Below are 20,058 nucleotides of genomic sequence, written 5' to 3' on the forward strand. Positions count from 1 at the left end.
TAACTGGAACATAGGGGTCATAAAGACAGTGGGGAATTGTGGGCGCATGGAAAGTTGCCAGAGAAAACACCATCAACTGCCTGTGTCTGTCTAGCAAAATAGCTGAACACGACGAGTCAGGCAGTGGAACAGACAGGCTGTGGATCTCAGAGGAGGCAAGGGCTGATAGCTTCCTCCTGGAAGGCAGACCAGGGAACTTGATGGGAGGCATCTCTGGGTGGCAGGCTGTCAGGCTACAGGCCGGCGCCATTGACCTTCCAGTGCAGCACTTCATGGGACAGTCCTGACATGGCTAAAACTGAGCAGAAGATAAAAAAGCCTGTCTCCCTCACCTTCCAGATTCCCCTCCACTCTGCACATGCGAGGGAAGAGTCAGACCCGAGGCAAGTGGCATCTTCCCAGGGTGCCTACTTTTGTCATTTGCATAACCTGTCACGTTCTCTCCTCCTCGCAGATAATTTTGCCATCAATATAATGGCATCATTTTATTATTAGTCAGTTGCCCTGTGTAAATCACCTTTTTTTTTTTTAACCCCAGGTACACTGGATTAATCATAATCCTTGGTCTATAGCCCCCTTTCTTCACTGATCCATGCATGGTCCATCTTTGTGTTTATTTATGTTTAACTGTTTATTTCAAACTAATATAAGAAACTGTCATGAACACTCAGTGCTAGAACCAAAATATGGACTCCTGCCACCTCTACCTGTGTGCTCCTCCTTCATCCTGCCCCCCTCCTTGCCACCCAATACCCTCCACAGTTGTGGTTGCTTTCTTTTTTATTTGCTCTCCAAGGCTGATGAAGTGTAATACCCACTACCAAGCTTACTCATTAGGACCACAACCCAGTGCTTCTGATGTCTAACTGGCTGGATGTGATCATGCTTAGAAGAGCCCCAGTCTCAGTGGATAACGGGTTCACAGTATCGTGGCTGCAGTCACTAATGCAATGAAGTCGCAATGAAGTCAGATTCCCCACAAATATAGTTCCCATTGTTTAAAAATTTTATCCAAGCCAGGGTTTCTCAGCCTTGGCAATACTGACATTTGGGGCTGGCTCATTGTTGTAAAGGGCTGTCCTATCCATTGGTGGATGTTCAGCGGTATACCTGGCCTCCACCTGCTATAGACGTCAGTAGCACCCAAGCCCCTCTCCCCCACACCCCCAACTCCCCTAGTTGTGACAGTCAAAGTCAAAAATGTCCCCTGAAGGAGGAGGCAAAATCACTAGCTATGGAAAACCACCAACCTAAGCAAATATTTGGCAATATTCAGTTCAACAAATTCGGCAGGTAAAATGTCCTTCCCTAAAAGAAAAGACATGCACATTTGTGCTGTAAAGCCTTGCTTTGAAAAGTGTGTGTGGTCTTGAACCAGAAGCATGAACACCTGGGAGCTCATTAGAAATGCAGATGCTCGGGCCCCTCCCCAGCCTCAGTAGGCCCCTCCCCTACTGAGTCAAGATCTGCATTTTAACAAGATCCCCAGGTGGTTTGTGTGCAATGAAGTGTGAGGAGGAACACTGCTGCAGAGATTACGCAAACTGCACCCTGTGAATAACGTGGGCTCCGATGCAATGTTTCCCAACTAGGGAAGTTACTGCCATTTGAGGGGACAATTCATTGTTCTATTGGGTTGTCCCCTGCTTTGCAGGACATCCCTGCCCCATCCCCATTAAATGCACACACGGAGCTCGGTCTCCTAGGTGATCACAGTTACCCTCACCCTCCAGATGCCCTCTGGGGACCAGAACTACCCCGTGGTACAAACCCCCCGAGTGGAATGTTTCTTGAAGCATGGACAGTTTGTCCAACAGCAGGCTGCCTCAGTCTACAGATGAATCCAGGAGGCAAGGAAAGGCAGAAGTTAAAACATCACAACTCTCCACCACAGCCCCAGCTGGGGGAGGGTACCAGCTGCTGAGCACTGGCCGGGAGAAGCCACTCCAACCAATGGGAACACGTCAGAGCTGGGGGTGGAGGGAGGAGCTGGAGGAGGGGAAGCAGGGGAGACACAGGAGCCCTCTGGGAGAGACAGAGCTGCAACTGCAGCCCAACCAGTCAGACCAGCTGGGGCAGTCCCTCCTGGTCCTGGCAGCCTCGGCAACCTAGTCGGGATAGAGCAAATAAATGACAACAGTTTGGCATCCGAGAGCTGTGTCTGAGGTGAGGAAGGGAATGCATCCAGGTAGGCGAGGTGCTCATTCTGTGCTCTGTGCTGCCCCCTTCTCACCTGGGATGGAGGAGAGGGATCTTCAGGCCCTTCCCAGAGCCGGCTGGAATACATAGTTCCATAGCTGGGAAACCCGAGAGCTCCATGGAAGAGCTCCAGCTTCTAGACTACAGCTGGACGCCTGCCCTAAACAGGAGCTGAGAGGGCTGGGTTTGCCCTCCAACCTTGCCATTTGCCAGGCATAGGGGGCGGGGGCATCCATAGCCAGGTCTCCACCTCACCTCTAAGTTCCTACCTTTGTAACACCCAGCGCACTCTCTGTTGCCTAGGATGACACGTTAGCTATGCTGTTCCTTCTGCCTTGAAGTCACTTCCTCTTCTTCCAGTATCTTTTACTCATTTTCCAGGACCCCTCTTCTGACTTCCCCTTCCCTCAGCTCCCAGGAGGGGAAGGAGCTGCATTCTCTTTTGAGTTCCCCTAACTCCAGGCTCATAAGCTGCCATATTATAGAATTTTTTTTAAGCACAGGACTTATGCAATTTTTCATATTTATATGAAAATGTGTCCATACCTGTCAGGTATGGCACCTGACATGAAATACTTAGGCAGTGTTTGTTGCGTGAATGAAGGACATCCCAGAGGGTTTGGTCACCAAGGTCATGTCCTCGTGCTCATGCTGAGTCGCTCAGAAGTGTCCCACTCTTTGCAACCCCATGGACTGTAGCCTACCAGGCTTTTCTGACCATGGCATTCTCCAGGCAAGAATACTGGAGTGGGTACCCATTCCCTTCTCCTGGGGATCTTCTCAACCCAGGGATCGAAGCTGGGTCTCCTGCATTTCAGGCAGGTTCTTTACCATCTGAGCCATATTCACTTCCATCAGTCTGGGAATTCAGTGAAGAGCCAGAACCGTGACACCCCACATCATGGTTCTCTTTTAAAAAATATTTGTGTTATTATTATTTTTGGCAGCATTGGGGTTTAGTTGCAGCATTCAGGATCTTCCACTGTGGCCAGTGGGCTTCTCTTGAGTTGAGGCACACGGGCTCAGCAGTGGTAGTGCATGCGCTTAGTTGCCTCGCAGTAGGTGGGATCTTAATTCCCCTACCAGGGATCAAACTCATATGCCCTGCATTGGAAGGCAGATTCTCAACCACTGGACCACCAGGGAAGCCCCACCTCGTGGCTTTCACACCCCACTGAGGGACACACTGTAGAATGCAGAGCCTTTGACTGCTTAGAGGAGCCAGCTGGTCCAATTTCTTTGTTTGCAGTTGAGGAAGAAACTGTCTCCCACAGATGGGAGGGCTGAGCCTCTTTCACACCTGTCTGTGAGGCGTCGTCTTCCCCATGACAGCCACCATAAGTAATACGTATCCAGGGTCTATCTGTCCCAGACACAAGGCTCTCAGTTGGTAGAAGCCAGCCTCTCAAATACCACAGCTCCCCTGGTGAAGTTACAAGGACCACAGCTGGCAGATGTCCCTGGGTCAGTTTTCCTGGAATGCTCACCGTCTTCTCTAACTCCTTATGAAGGGTCTGGATGGAAAATCAGAAACAAGATCAGATTGATCTACTCTTGTCTTTAGCTGTTAGGAGATGATGTTTTTCTAACTCTGCCTGTTTCTGGATTCTTTCTCCCTCTTTCAGTTTGGGAACCTGTGTTGAAAGAAAGACATAGGAACTTCCCAGAGGCAACATGTCCTGAAGACCTCCATGGAAAAAGGAAGTTTGTATGGTTCTGATCCAGCTCAAGAGCTTAGGGTTCTCATCACTGGTATGTTCAAGCCCAGGAGTGAGCCTGGGACTCTGAAATGTGAAGAATTTCCCTAGTGTTGCTCTAGAAGTGGCCCAAGTTCAGGTTTCCCACTGGCTCTCAGTCTCAGAACTGACTTAAGAAAGAACAATGTTGACCAGTCCTGTGAGGACCCACCCTTCCAGGCAATGATCAGAAAAGGACAGCCTTTAGAGGAGCAGGAGGAGGTGGGAGCAGAGGTCAAGTAACTTGTCACATCGCTTAATTCTCTGAATCATCTCCTATCTAGCCATGGCCAGCTTTTACTGTGCAATCCAAATATTTCCATGCTTGGCTCCCACATTCAGCCAAACTGAGTTGTTTCCAATCATCTTATCCTGTCCCAGCCTGGTGGCCTCTGACCTCTGGTCATTTCTTGGAAAAGCATAGCATAACCCAGATCCACAGAATGTCTCCCACAGCTGGGCCCCTCAGAATGTCAGAAGCAAACTTTCCAGTCTGCACCACGCCCCAGGAGGCAACAACTGAGAAAGGGAGTGAGGAAGCCTCCCAGGTGGATAAGTAATGGGAGGTGGGGTACCCATGCCCTACACACTCCATCCTCCTGTCAGTTTTCCCACACTGGTTGGCTCTGCCAAGAGCCATCCCAGTTGTTGTCCACCTAGCATGGCATCACTACCACCTTGAATAAGGACAGACCAGTATGAAATTCATTTTTCAGGTCTCAATGCTATAGAGCCACCTGAACATGAATAATGAAAATTCCACTGGCTCTTCCATAGGATCTCTAGACCCAAGGTCACGGTTAACACATACATTGCTTTGGATGAATTAGAGAAAGGAGATCCCTCTGGGCATATTCCTTTTTAAAGTGCCTACTCTGAGTGAATGAAGCAGGAAAAAGCTTCTCCATCCGTGCCTCTGGCCAGGCACTCTTGGGCATAGCATAATTTGGACAATTATATAAGAGGGCCTGACTCAACCTCCCTTTCAAAGCCTCCCCCAGGTCATCTGAGTGTTTCCCAGAGATCTGGCACTCAGCAACCTGTCCATTCCCCACTGTCGCCATCCAGTATTTGCCATGCTTTTCCCTTCCTGCTCTAGCTCCCTGGTTGAAGGCCTCTACCTCTGAGACCACTGGAGGATATTTCCCCTCTGCTGGAGCCTGCAGCAAGGGTGCTGATGTGGCACTAGCATGGGGTCCAGGAATGGCCTCCCAGTGCTCTCAGAATGGCCAGAAATTGAGATGTTGGAGCTGGGTTGTGCCCTTGGCAATTGGGCCTGAAGACAGTGCTGCTGGAGGCCAGCATTACACAGTATCAGTTTCTACAGCCTCTGCCTATCAGTCCTTTCTCTACAAAGCCAGGGTCCTTGGGGCCAGGTCAAGAAAGGTCACTGCCCAAGACAGATATCAAGTGGCCCTTCCCATTCCAGTTCTCCCCAAGCCTATGGTTCCACCATTCTTCTTCCTCAGAAACAAAAAAACTGCCTGCCAGGCACCCCATTCCTCTTTTTTTTCTTCAAATATCCAATATGTTGGAATAAGTGGAGGTTCCCACTCTTCATGATACTAGTTTCCTCCCCAAGAATTTGGCACCCAGAAGCTGAAGTTAATTAAACATAAACTTGGGTTGAAAGAATTCAACATAAATTAAGGTTGAATCCCTTAATTTAGAACTGAGGTTTGTGGCACCCAGAGCACCGGTCTAGAAGTAGGACGCTGGCAGCATTCAGATCCTGTTCTGTTCTTCCTATAATGGGTGACTCTCATTGCCACTTACTTCCTTGAGGTTGGCTCACCTCCTGTATAAACTGAGTACAATAATGAATATTTGGCAACTCTAAATTCTCCAAGACCTTCCTGTAGGGTAAAACTCTGGCACTCTGGTCGGGCTAATTCCAGATCAAAACAGCCTGCTTTTGCACTTCTTATTGATGACAAACTTGTAACTTACCTGGTATCTTAATGGCCCTGCCATATGAATGCTTCTGTTCTTAGCTTGTGATCCATTCTGACCTTTTGGCTCTTTTCTGTTGATACCAGTTGATAACTGGCATCTTCTTATTCAGTATGTCTATTTTTTGCATTCATCAGTGTGGAAATTCAGGGTCAGGCAATTTCCAGTGATTTGAGAAGACCCATGAAAAGTAGGGTAGTTCTTCCGAAAAGCAGAAGTAGAGTCCAGAAAGTTTTCATGGAATTGGAGAGAAACCCAGCTCCTAGGAGAGTTCCCTAATACCTTGTCACAACAGCTACTGTGAGATGCAACTAGGTAGCAGCCAGTAGCTGCCAGCCCTGGGGTTAATGCCTCTTCTCTCCCTTCCTCCTGGCAACACAAAGATGGTTTGGATTATTATGGCTCCTCCTCATTGGTTCTTCTACCTCAGGACAACTCATCACTGGTAAATACAAGATGCAACCATTGCCCTGATTGGCTGATCTGTTGCTGGGGTAAAGGGCAGCATGGTGATGCTGCTTTGCCAGATGTGGTTTCCTTCAGGTCCTGAACACACACACCCTCATTCAGCCTCTCTTGACCTTCCTCCCATCCTCAGAAAGTCCCTCTATCCTCCTGTGGTTGCACGGTAAACAAGCAGTTTGTCCAGGGATCCCTGGAGACCCAGAGGTTTTCAACTTTGCAGTGTTTAGCCTGCTAAAGTAGGGTTTTGTATAATTCAAGAAGGCAAAATTGGGGAAAATCAGCCTTTGACAATCAAGAACACACACATCCCCCCATGACCAAGCAAGAGCTCATAGATTTTCTGACAACTAAACTACCACTGATGCAGATAGGTATGGCTTTGCACGTAAATGGGTGAAAATGAGAGGCTTGCTAGTCCCCAACTCCTACCAGTTGCCACTGAACCTGAAATTCCATCATTAAGATTTATTCTGCTATGAATTTTCTTCCCCTGGGACCTACTGTTAGAATACAAAGAGCCAAAATCTGTTCTGAAAGATGTGTGAAAAGGCTTCTTTATGGTCAAATAAGTCTAGAGATGCCAACATATTTTAGTGTCCCCTGTGGTAGGCAGAATAACGGTCCCCAAAGATGAGTATGTCCTAATCCATGGAACCTGTGAATATGTCACCTTATGTGGCAAAAGAAACTAGGCAGATGTGACTAAAGGTTAGGACCTTGAGACAGAAAGGTCATCCTGGATAATATCAATGGGTCTGTTATAATTACATGAGTCCTTCAAAGCAGAGAGATTTTCCTGACTGTGATCAGAGAAAGAGATGTGGCGACAGATACTGGGTCCAGGAGAGTGATGCTGCTGGCTTTGAAGGTGGAGGAAAGGGGCCACAAGCTAGGGGATACTGGCGAATGTCCAAACACAAGAAAACAGGAAACAAATTCTCCTGAAGGGCCTCCAGAAACACAGTCCTGCCAACACCTTGTTTAGTGTGAGACTTGAGTCAAATTTCTGACTTAACAAATTGTAAGGTAATAAATTTGTGATGTTTTAAGCTGCTAAGTTTATGGAAGTTTGTTAGAGAGCATTAGAAGACAGAATATACTCCCTCCTTCAGAGATTCATGAGTGTGCATTAGCTATTAAGGGCTCTAGTGAATCTTTCAGGACGGCTGTGCAGCTGCTGCTGCTGCTAAGTTGCTTCAGTCGTGTCCGACTCCGTGCAACCCCATAGACGGCAGCCCACCAGGCTCCTCTGTCCCTGGGATTCTCCAAGCAAGAACACTGGAGTGGGTTGCCATTTCCTTCTCCAGTGCATGAAAGTGAAAAGTGAAAGTGAGGATGCTCAGTTGTCTCCGACTCTTCAGCTAGGCTTGTTCAAAAACGCTGCTCCCTAGCCACATCTGAACTTACCATGGTTTCTTCCTCAAGAAATCAGAACTGGGACTAAAGAATGTCAGTAAAGGCTGGTCTGCTGAAGGGGAAAAGAGGCAAAACCTCCGGAGCTGTAGCATAGCTGTATTTTCTGCCTGGGACTACAACAGAGAAGCAAGGCGGTGTCATTACCACATTACAGATGAGTTAAAACTTAAGGTCAGAGAGAATATGTCGCTTGCCTAAGGTTGCACATTTGGTACGATTTCTACAGAATTAGAATCTAGTTTTCTTCAATTCAAGTGCGGGGCAGGAAACAGCTGGGTCAGAGCCGCCTAAGAACTCTGGACACTTGTGACACTCGGGGAAGACAGCAGGAGGTGGTCATAGTCTGGCCAGCCAGTCCAGAAATCAGGTCAAGCGCAAGCACTCAGAGATATCTCACTATGCTCATTATATCAGAGAATTCTGATGCTTAAAATGTTCCTCGCTTGGCTCAAATATTAGCTCTAAGGCCTGGAGGCAGAAAGCACCTGTTGAGAATTTACACCTCCTGATTTTACACCCGCTAAGCCTGCGGCACCTGGACAGCCACAGTCCCCGGAAACTACCACTCCCACTATGCACCGCGACAGCATTGACTAAACCCGGGATAAACTACAAGTCCCAGGATTCCTTGGGAACGAGCGGGGAGGAGCGGAGGGGCGTAGCACGTTGTCCGCGCGGGACCGTTAAATTTGAAACTTGGCGGCTGGGCGTGAGAGCTTGGGGTGGCTGGTTCGTGAGGGAATTAGGTGCGTGCTTTTTCGGGGAGCACCCTCCGGTTGCTTCAGTGCCTCGAAGGGCAGGTTGCAGAAGGAGGCCCAGGCGGTCTGAGGCTCTGAAGAAAGGCCCGCGGGAGGACGAAGCCCTAAGCCGGGAATGCAGGATGGCGGCGATGCAGAAGCAAAGGGGTGCTCCGAGGTAGGTACCGGAGAAGGGCGGCCGGGAGCTGGGCCTGCGAGCTTCTAGGGTGCCTGGCAGTGACAGAGGCTCCGCTGAGAGCAGTCCAGGAGAAGAGCAGGCCCGACCGAATCGTCCTCCCTGCTGGAATTGGACGTGAGGAGTGGAGGTGAAGGCACTGGGTTAGCACTGACCTCAGTGCTCTGAGGGCGCGTGAGAATCCTGCTGCATCCAGTTGCAAAGCCAAGGAGGCTGTGGGACCCCAAGGGTCCAAAGGGCTTGGAATTTGTGGTCTGTGTTTGTGTCTCAGCCCAGCCATTCGCTAACTCTGTGACTTTGGATACGTCTTTAAATGGAAGATGCTGCTGTTAACGCTACCTACCATTCCGAGTTCTGGGAGAATTCAGGGTATTTGTAAAGTAACTGCCTCCAAATAAGTGCTTAGCACATGGTAGGTGCTGTCTTTAAGTTAGCATAGTTAGAAATCTAAAAAGCCCATTTCTGCATGCTTGCTGCTCTTCCTTATTTATCCATATATAAGCTCTTCTGTGGAGAAGGCAATGGCACCCCACTCCAGTATTCTTGCCTGGAAAATCCCATGGATGGAGGAGCCTGGTAGGCTGCAGTCCATGGAGTCGCTAAGAGTCGGACACGACTGAGCGGCTTCACTTTCACGTTTCACTTTCATGCACTTTCATGGAGAAGGAAGTGGCAACCCACTCCAATGTTCTTGCCTGGAGAATCCCAGGGACGGAGGAGCCTGGTGGGCTGCCGTCTGTGGGGTCGCACAGAGTCGGACACGACTGAAGCGACTTAGCAGCAGCAGCAAGCTCTTCTGGATTGAAATTCTATGTGCGTTCTCATTAGGGGGTACACGGTATTTATGAGCTTCCTAGGTGTCGCAGTGGTAAAGAATCTGCCTGCCAGTACAAGAGACACAAGAGAGACTCGGTTCCATTCCTGGGTTGGGAAGATCCCCTGAAGCAATAAATGGCAGCTCCAGTATTCTTGCTTGGAAAATTCCATGGACGAGGAGCCTGGTAGGCTACACACCATAGGGTCACAGAGAATCAGACACCACTGAGCACTACCACAACCACACAGTACTTAGATAAATGTCATTTTACGAGCTCTTTAATTCATGCAAAAGATATATATACTTTTTAAATTTTATATTGGAGTATAGCCAATTAACACTGTTGTAATAGTTTCAGGTGAACAGCCAAAGGACTCAGCCATACATGTATCCATTCCCCCCCCAAACTCCCCTCCTATCCAGAGTGCCACCTAACATTAAGCAGAGTTCCCTGTGCAATAGGATAGGACCTTATTGGTTATCCATTTTAAATATAGTGATGTCATGCGAGATATATTTATTAACCACCTACAAAGTACTAGGTGTAACAAAAACACAAAAATCCCTATCCTTATGAAGCATAAGTTCTGGGTGGAATGAGGGTAGGGAAAACAAGATAAATAAACCAAAAGGTAGACAGTGGTTGGTACAAAACAAACAAAACTGGGGAGGAGGACGGTTGGTGCAATTTTTGATAGTTTTGAACAGAGGGCCTCACTGAAAAGGTGTCATTTAGGTCAAGACTGGAAGGAAACTCAAGAGTTAGTCATGCATTGATCTGGGGGGAAGTACAAAGGCTGGAGGGTGAGAGTTGGGGGAGGCAGGGGCACTGGCTGAGTAATTGGAGCAGAATGAACCAGAGAATAAAAGGAAATGAAGTAAAAAAGGTGAAGATGCAGGCATTGTAAGGACTTGGCTTTTACTCTGTAGTTGAAAGTTATTGGAGGGTTTTGAGCAAAAGAAAGACATGATCTGACATGGGTTTAAACAGGATCACTTTGGCTGCAGTATCGAAAAGACTAAAGGTAGAAAAGGATGGAAGCAGAGAGACCAGTTTAGACGTTATTGAAATAGTCCTGGCAGGAGAAGATGGTGGCTTGAGCCAGGCTGAAAACAGTGGAGATGCTGAGAAGAAGGTTCATTTCTGGATACGTTCTAGAGGTGGAACCAACAGGACTTGCTGGATGACTGGGGGATGTGAGAGGGGTGTCTAGGTTGGCATTAAGATTTTTTACTTGAGAGCTGGATAAATGAAATTGTCGTTTATTTGAGATGAGGGAAGAAGCGGGTCTTTGAGGAGGCAAGAGGAGGAGAAGGGAGGGAGGAAGCAATCCCAGCTCAATTTTGGACATTTAACAGATATTTTAATTGCTATTTTAAGAGAAGAAATCTAGAAACCTCAATAAATATTTATTCACTGCTTACTACTGTTAGATCCTGTGTTAGATTATGAGAATAGAAAAATAAATGACATGGCCCTTACATTTACACAAAATAGTTAAAAAGATAAGAGTAGTTACAACTTGCATTATTAATCACTTACAGTTTGTTTTCCTGAAGGGAGTTTTTAGCTCTTGTCTAGACTGAGGTCACACAAAACTTTCACTTTATTTTTGAAGAATAGTGCCTGTCTGTCTCTGTTTTAAACACAGAAATAGCATCTCTTAGCCAGAAGTAAGCTTCTCTTCGAGAATTGTAGAGCTCTGAAGTTCACAGTATATACCCTTTGTGGTGATTACCTCCAAAAAGCTTTTGCGGATTCCCCCCATAGAATTGACATAATTGGAGGAGGCATTTATGACCAGTAAACTGTATTTTTGTCTGCTTCTACTCTGGGCTACCTATATATATAAACTTCAGTTTTAAGTAATCAGTTGAAACATGGGGTTAGTATGGTAAACACTTTGCTAATTTTAAATTAAACAAGTGATAGGTATCAATCTGACTTTTGTCTGCTTTGCCAAATTTATAATATTTTTTTCCCTTCTTTCTTCCTGTCATAAACTTTCTTCTTAGGATATTGCTCACAATACTGTAGCCATGTTCTCTCTTCCATTAGGTAATACTGCAGCCTTGAACTTGGAAACAAATAGACTCAGAAGGTTAGGAGTATAACATTAATAACACTACTAATGTGCCAGCCCACTGTTTTTAACCCAGAGATCATGAATTATCACTTTTCTGAAAACATTTACAATAATCCAATGTTATAACAATTCAGTGCTAGTATGAGATTTACTTTTGTTTCTCTCTCCACAGTGAAGTCATGTCCTTGGAGGGAGATGAATGGGAGCTGAGTAAAGAAAATGTCCAACCTTTAAGGCAGGGGCGGATCATGTCCACACTTCAGGGAGCACTGGCGCAGCAAGAATCTGCCTGTAACACTACTCTTCAGCAACAAAAACGGTGTGTAGAATGGCTGGGGCTCCACCAGTCATCCCCAGCTGTGGTAGTTAATGTGGGCGTAGACCCATGCAGGATGGCATAAGAAGTACTAAACTACTCTTCAAAAATTGGTAAAACTGGTAGTCTGAGAATCTGTTCCTCTCCTGCATTCTTATCACACAACAGCTATCTAAAGATCCCCTCGAGTGCACTTAAGAACAAGAGCTATAGGATTTCATTTCACTGTGGAGCAGCCAAACTCTTGTATCAACAGAAATATTTCTTATACAGGGGGAACTGATAAGTAAAGCAAGTATCATATTATAGTATTTACCAAAAGAATTATGTCATTCTGAATCCTGAAACAGAATTAACTCTTTGAGACTAATCAATTAATGAAATTGCTTCTTTGTGTTCTGAATACTGAGGGAGAGTGCATCTGTTTATCCTTTGTCTGTACTCAATTATTAATGTTCTAGGAACATATTTTTGAGAATGTATGCAAAAGAAATAGTGGTCTCCAAAGAAAATGTAAGCCTTGGAGAAACTGAATTTAAAGAACTCAGGGTGATGAAAAGCTGAAAAATACCACTCTATTGTTCAGTATAGTGAACAATAAAACTTGCTCTCCTTTGACAAATGTTTTGATAAATACACTTCTTTTCAAAAAGGTAAACCAAAGTATTGGTTTCTACCTGCAGTTTCGTGACCAAAAAATTCTTGTATTATCAGAAAATTAGCATAACTTTGATCTAATGTAATGAATACCCTTGATCATCTCTTTGACTCTTTAAAAGCACTGGATTTTATGGTTTTGTTTCACAGATGGTGTTCTATTATTAAATCTTTTTGATGACATTCTGTGACATTGTACTAGTTTTTCCACTTCACTAACTATTCTTCCTTTTTGCTTGTTGGCTTCCTACTTGATTTTACCTAAGTTTCTGTTCTTTGTCCTCTGTTCTCATTCCATATTCAGATTTTCCAGCATTATTTAACTACTATCTACATCTCTTACTTGCTTTCTAAATGTCTTTTTATCTACCTGTAACATATGATGAGATAAATATTTCACTAGTGTATTAAATACTGGATCTTTTCTCATGTAGGACCTTCCTTTTTCTACTCCATTTTGATTAATGATATGAATTAATCTGAATGATCTTACCTCACTGCTCTCTCATACTCATTGATTTAGTCGAGTGCTAGGGATTGGTGATTTTTTTTTTTTTAATCTATTTTTTATTATTTTAGACTTTTGACTGTGCTGGGTCTTCGTGGCTGTGTGCAGGCTTTCTGTAGTTGTGGTGAGCAGGGAGTACTTTTTGTTGCAGTGTGCAGGCTTCTTACTGAGGTGGCTTCTCTTGTTGAGCACAAGCTCTAGGCCATGGGCTTTAATAATTGTGACTCTCGGTCTCAGTAGTTGTGGCACACGGGCTTAGTTGCTGCAAGGCATGTAGGATCTTCCCAGAGCAGGGATCGAACTTGTGTCCCCTGTGTTGGCAAGCAGATTCTTACCAGGGAAGCCCCTAATTTTTTTAAGTATAATTTGCATGCAGTGAAAGGCTCAGATTTTTAAGTATGCTTAGGTGATTTTGATACACATTTCAAGACAGAACATTTTTATTTCCTCCGAAGGTTCTCTCCTGCACCTTCCCAATCAATCTTCCCCTCCTCCATGAAGAAACCAGTGATCATATTTTTATCACCATAGGTTAGTTTTATTTTACTATTTTATATAAATGGAATCATATAGTACTTTCAATATGTTTTTTAGGCATTTTCATGTTGCATGTATTAGTAGATTGTTCCTTTTTTTAACTGAGTAGTATTTCATTTGTTTATCCCTTTATCAATTATGGACAAATGGATTCTTTCCAGTTATGTGTTTTGTGGGTAAAGCTGCTATTTACATTCTGAATAAGACTTTTTGTGGACATAGATTGTCATTTCTCTTGGAATAACATTGCTAGGTCAGAGAATAAGTGTTTGTTTTCCAAAACGGTTGTAACATGTTGCACTCCTATCAGAAACAGATTAGAATCAATTTGCTCCAGATCCATTCCCATATTTAGTGTGATGTTGTTGTTGTTGTTGTTTTTTCATATTAGCCATTCTGGTGGATGTATAATAGTATCTCATGATGGTTATACTTCCCATCTCCCAAGTGACTACTGAAGTGAGCACTTATTTACTTGTTTATGGGCCATTTATATATCTTCTTTTGTGATGCGTTTGTTCAGATATTTTGCCTTATTTTACAATTGGAAGATCCCCTGGAAGAGGGCATGGCGACCCACTCCAGTATTCTTGCCTGAAGAATCCCCATGGACAGAGGAGCCTGGTGGGCTACAGTTCATGGGGTCGCAAAGAGTTGGACATGACTGAGCATCTAAGCATAGGACTGCAAGAGTTCTTTATGTAGTCTGTATACAAGTCCCTTATCAAATATATGTGTTAAAATATTTTCTCCCAGTTCATGGCTATCTATTTTCTTGGTGGTACTTTTTGACAAGCCGAAGTGTTTAATTTTGGTGTCTGATTAACTAGTGTTTTTCTTTTAGTACCTTTTGTGTCTCCTCTAGGAAATCTTTGCCTGCCTAAAAGGTCCTTTTTTTTGAAAAAAGGAAAAAATCCTGTAGTTCTTTTTTTTTTTTTCTAGTAGCTATGTTTTAGCTTTTATATTTAAGTCTGTGATTCATCTTAAATTTATCCTTGTGCATGGTGTGAGGTTAGAATAAAAGGTCTTATGCCTCCGTCCCTACCCTCGTATGCCTATCTAGTTGTTCTGCCTTCATTTGTTGAAGAGAGTTTTTTGTCTTTCCCCATTAAATGGCTTTGGGGCTTTTGTCAAAAATCATTTGGTTGTGCATGTGTGGATCATTTCTGGACTCTATGCTGTTCCATTGATCTGTTTACCTTTTCATCAGGTTGTATGAAAGACAACTTGTATGTTGTCTTGATTAGCTTTATATAATAAGACTTGAAGTCAGGTAGAATTCAAAATTCTTTTAGCTATTATTAGTCCTTTGCTTTCCAAATTTTAAAATCATTGTGTCAGTTTCTAGAAAAGAGACTGCTAGAATTTGAATTGGATTGCATTGAATCCATAGATAAATTTGGAGGTTTGCTGATTTTTATCAGTATTGTCTTGAATTTTATTTTTCATTTATTTCATTATCTCATACTTAAATCACCATTTTAGTCACACAATTGTGGCCCCTTTTCTAATTTCTCCTGTTATTATACTGTTGTTATCAAACAGGGTTCTTGGATTCTTTAATCAGTAGAAATTGATAAGAGTCCAGACAAGACATTCAAGCAAGGCTTTACTGGGACTAGAGCTGCAGGGATCAAAAACAAGTAACAGGTTCCCTTGCTTGCTTCCTGAACGTGGGGCCAGCTTATTCCCTAAAGGGAGTGAGGGTAGGGGCAGGTCCAAGGTTTGGGCTGGAGGGGTGGCTTGGATGATCTGCCCACCCCCTTGCTTTTGCTGTATGCAGGGATCATACTGCAGTACCCTGCTTTTGCTCTGGACACCTTAGAAGTAGCAGTTGGGTTTTTGGTCTTTTTATATCTTGTTCAAAATTTGTTCCAACTGCTCATGTACACAGTTATTTTTTACTCCCTTATAGTTTCTTTATATTCTGTTGCTCCAGAAAACATTTGCCCAGGTGCAAGCACTGTCGCCAAGGGTCCCAGGTCTCAGCCTTTTTCAGTGTTACCTGATTAATCTTTTTGAAATCTTTACTTAGCATATTCAAGATACTCTCCAACTGAAGAACCACTACTGGCTGAACAGCCAGAATCCAAGCTCTTAAAATTTACATTTAAAGCATTCTCTTACCTCTTCAGATATCTCCATTTATTCCCAATACTGACTTTATGTTATAGCTGGATAAGCTCTCCAACTTTGACAACTTTATTCAATACTGATTTCCCTGTCTCGTAAAACTCTTTTTTTCTTTGAAATCTTATGTTTCCTTCAAAGTCCCACCTTCTACAACTGCTTCTTTTGACATTATAAAGCCTTTACTATCAATTCTTGACAGTTGTAATATACTGCTCTGTATTGTTAGTTAATTTTTCATTTATGTACTGTCTTTCTTATTAGAGTTTAAGGGTCTTTTGTGTCAGGGACTATTCTTATTCTTTATGTTAAACATAACCCCTTATACAGTTATTATTGATACACTGTTTATTTAAATTGTGGTTTATTACATAATACTTCCCCTCTATTCTGACTGGTTGATCTTTAACTTCATCTTAGCCCTCTGCCTTTGTAAGCACTTTATAAAGTCATATTTCACACTTTCTCTGAAACATTCCTCCAATTTTTATATGGTCTAATTCTTCTTTGACTAATGTTATCCATGGAATTCTTCTTTAAGAGTCTTATTTCTGGATATATATTTATGTGTGTGTGTGTATATTTAGCTTCTTCAGTACTATCATATGCATATAAAGGTAATGGGTGTCATTTATTGAGTACTTAACTACTTACTTTGTCTAAATACTTTACACTTAAGACTAATCAACCTAATAAGATAGATCGTATTATTATTCCCATTTTACAGATGAGGTAACTGAAAGCAGAGTTTAAATAGCTTTTCTAATGTCACTCAGTTAGTGATTAGTGGAGCTGCACTGGAACCTTGGGAGTCTTGTTCCAGAGCTTTAAATGCTGTGTAATAGTTTTCTATAAGTTGTCTTGAAATTTCTCTTAATTTCTTCATATTTTGTCTCTCCAGTTATGTTATCAAACAGAATCCTCATTATTTCTATTCTTTTTCTTTCTGTTTAACAAGCTCTCAAACTCCAGTACAGTTATCTAGATTGATATTAAATACTTAATAATGAATAAAAATAAAGGTGACACTCATTCATTTGGCTGTTATCACTATTGCCTATGCTAACATTTTCTGTTTAAATTTCAGGGCATTTGAATCTGAAATCCGATTTTATGCTGGAAATGACCCTCTGGATGTTTGGGATAGGTGAGTCTTTTTTATTTAACAGGGCAATAGAAACTTAATAGATGGAGTTCTTATAGCTATGCCTCTCAAACTGAGTTGTGTGAAGCAGTGTGTTAGAGTAGAGAGTAGTGTTTTTGAGACACAAAGAAGCAGAATAATTATAGTGTATCTTCCTAAGGTGTGACTGTGAGCTATACCCATCTGCCACCATCCTCATTTTTTCCCACAGGTACATGTTAGCAATATTTAGAAAAGTCTGAGAGATACAGGTTTAGGACATGTCACTGAAAACCTCTAAATAAACATTGTCAACATATTAGATATTTCTGCTTTGAAAAGTCCAGAATGGATCTTGGAACAAGACATGTTAAACTTGAAAAATAATTCATTTCCTCTCTTCCTATTCAGATATATTAACTGGACAGAGCAAAACTATCCTCAGGGCGGGAAGGAAAGCAATATGTCAACATTATTAGAAAGAGCTGTAGAAGCGCTACAAGGAGAAAAGCGATATTATAATGATCCCCGATTTCTTAGTCTCTGGCTTAAGCTGGTAAGTCTTTCTGAAGTGCCATCTGAGTTTATTAAATTAAGAGACTTTTCTCAATAGGTATCTTATACATTCAAAAACTGAGCTGTTCAGTAGATATTAAACATTCCATAAATACTCAAAATTGTTTCCATCTAGAGATGCATTTTACAAGAATTTTTTTAACCCATTAAAAGTGACCATAAGGCCTGTATATCTCTCTCTAGGAATGGGTTATTTATCGGTTTTAATCATCATTAGGCCCTGCAGCTGTACTCGGGGAGGACATATAGGAACCAGCACATGGTGGTAGTACAATTGTTTGGGAAAATCTTTTGTAGGTGATTCTGCTGTTCCTTTCTCCCTTTTTGTGAATCATCACCATAAAAAACAGTGTTGTTTATATTTTATCTCTTTCTTTTTTTTTTTTTCATTTAGTATGTTGCTATAATTAAAACTATTGACCTGACCACTTTGTACTGTCTTACTTGACATGTAGTTCTTTTAAGAACACTTTTGAGGATTTTTTATGAAAACATCTTCTTTATAAAAATGATGACCAGAGTTTCTTAGACATTAACTCTTCTCTTTTATCCTAAAAGAGATTAGAGAAAAGCAACTGGGGACTTGGTGGTGGTCCAGTGGTTAAGAATCTATCCTCCAATGCAGGGGACACAGTTTCAGTCCCTGGTTGGAGAACTAAGATCCCACATGCCATGGGGCAACAAACCCCACAAACGACAACTACTGAGCCTGCACACCACAACTAGAGAGAAGCCCACACATCTCAAAAAAAGATCACCTGATGCAGCCAAAACTAAATAAATAAGTAATTTTTTTTTTTAAAGAAAAAAGGCAAGTGGTAAATATTTAGAATAGAATTTTAGGTGATAGAATTAGATTTTGGATAAAAACTTTAAATAAAATATATAAAAAATTAAAAATAAGTAGTCAAGTAATTCTAAATAATAGACTATTTTCAACAATCATTGTAATATGATAAAATACCAACACTGGAAATTAATAAGCTTTCTGGCTAAAATATACCTCTATATTTATGGCTAAAATATGATAAAATAATTATTAATATCGTTAAATGAATCTTGAAGACATAATTATCTTGATTTCTGCAGGCCATTTGACATATCTTGGCATCCTTATGTAAGCTGGTGACATTACCTTAGGGATAGTAGTTATAGGAATTTATAAGAAAGGATGGCACACGAAGAATGCTAACCAGATTTGTTAGTGAGACTATGGTTCCTGATGGTGAACTAATAGATTTTGTTGTTCATTGTATTTTATATAATATTCTTATACGTGACTTACTAGAAGATTGAACTAAATAAACCTCTAAAGCGACATTTAATCCCAGGTTTCTATGATTATAGTTAGTTGAAGCTATTAAAAGTAGTAATTGGAATAATTTCTCTGTTCACTTGTGTTAATACAATGTTTGTAGTGAAGAGTAATGATTATCATAGAGTAAAAAGCATAATCTAAGCCAGTGCTCCTGAAAGAATGATCTGTAGACTGTTCAAGGTAAATACAAAAATTGAGAGTAAGCGTTTAGAAATTTTATTGACATTTGATGTTGTGCATCTATGTGCATCATTTTTCTTATAACTTCTATTTTATTGTCTTTTAAAAAAATATCAGTCAACAACGCAATGGAAACTTTTAAACACACACGCCTAAAATTGTCCCCTTCACTACAGGTAATTGGAGAGGCACTGGTCTAGGTAACCCTCAAATTCAACATTAAAAAAAAAAAAACACCTCAAATTCAAATTATTAGCCCTAGAGTGATCAGCAGTAATCTAAACTTTGTACCTGGGAAACAAGGTGCCTATTAAATTATTTTGCTTTCTTTCTTAGTCAAAAGGAGTAAAGATGGGCTCCTGACACTACTCTTTTGCTTTGCAGAAAGTTTTCTCCAGTCCTTTTTATAAAGGATAACTAAAATCTAGCTAAGGAAAAACTTGTTCTTAGAAAATATCCAGTATTTTTAGTTAAAAGTTTAAAATGGTTTTAATTTGGCTTTTTAAGAGTTACCAGAAAGATATGTTTAACTTTTGAATTGATTAATCTAACCATCTTATCCTTTTATATATTTCTTAAGTGATCTTATTCAGCACTCTGGAATAACCCAAACTGTATTCACTGCCCCATGCTGCACCACAGCTGTTCAGAAAACCATTATTGAAGTGCAGTCAATTTTAAACTTTATTTATGTAGTAATAGATATCAAGGACTTGCTCTTACAGTGATAAACATTGAGAATTATTACTTTGCTTGAAATATCGTCACATGTGGGAAAACATCTCTAATTTGAATAAGCAGAAAAACTCTGTTACTGAATTACTATGAAATTAAACTATAAGATACTAATGGATTTTGTTAAACATAAAAATGGAACATTTCATTTTTTTCTACTAGACCGTGGGTAGGGACTAGAATGTAGTAGAGAGCAATGTTTTCTGCCTTTGTGGAACTTACTTTATTGAGGAAGACAGATGGTAAGCAATTAATTGTAAGTGTAATAGAAGAGAAAGAGGGAAAGTGTTGAGATGTATGGTAAAACATACAAGGTGGACTAAACCAAGGCTAGACAATCAGGAACAGAAAGATATGAATGAAAATACATGT

At 41.9% G+C, this 20,058-nt stretch overlaps 1 protein-coding gene across 3 annotated transcripts in view; it reads left to right on the forward strand.

The window, feature by feature from the left end:
* The first annotated feature begins 2,036 nt into the window (after positions 1–2,036).
* Positions 2,037–20,058, forward strand: part of BUB1B (BUB1 mitotic checkpoint serine/threonine kinase B) — a 56,936-nt gene continuing 38,914 nt past the window's right edge. For 2 of the 3 annotated variants that reach the window (XM_042252263.1, XM_004010443.5), the window contains exons 1-4: positions 8,455–8,684; positions 11,779–11,925; positions 16,842–16,901; positions 17,289–17,433. In XM_042252263.1, coding sequence (XP_042108197.1) covers positions 8,650–8,684; positions 11,779–11,925; positions 16,842–16,901; positions 17,289–17,433 — 387 coding nt within the window. In that variant the 5' untranslated portion in view covers positions 8,455–8,649. Of the gene's footprint in view, positions 2,167–3,824; positions 3,952–8,454; positions 8,685–11,778; positions 11,926–16,841; positions 16,902–17,288; positions 17,434–20,058 lie in introns of those variants that run through there. The other variant, XM_042252264.1, reaches the window with a different exon arrangement.

This window comes from Ovis aries, chromosome 7 (genome assembly GCF_016772045.2).
Source record: "Ovis aries strain OAR_USU_Benz2616 breed Rambouillet chromosome 7, ARS-UI_Ramb_v3.0, whole genome shotgun sequence".
Lineage (NCBI taxonomy): Eukaryota > Metazoa > Chordata > Mammalia > Artiodactyla > Bovidae > Ovis > Ovis aries.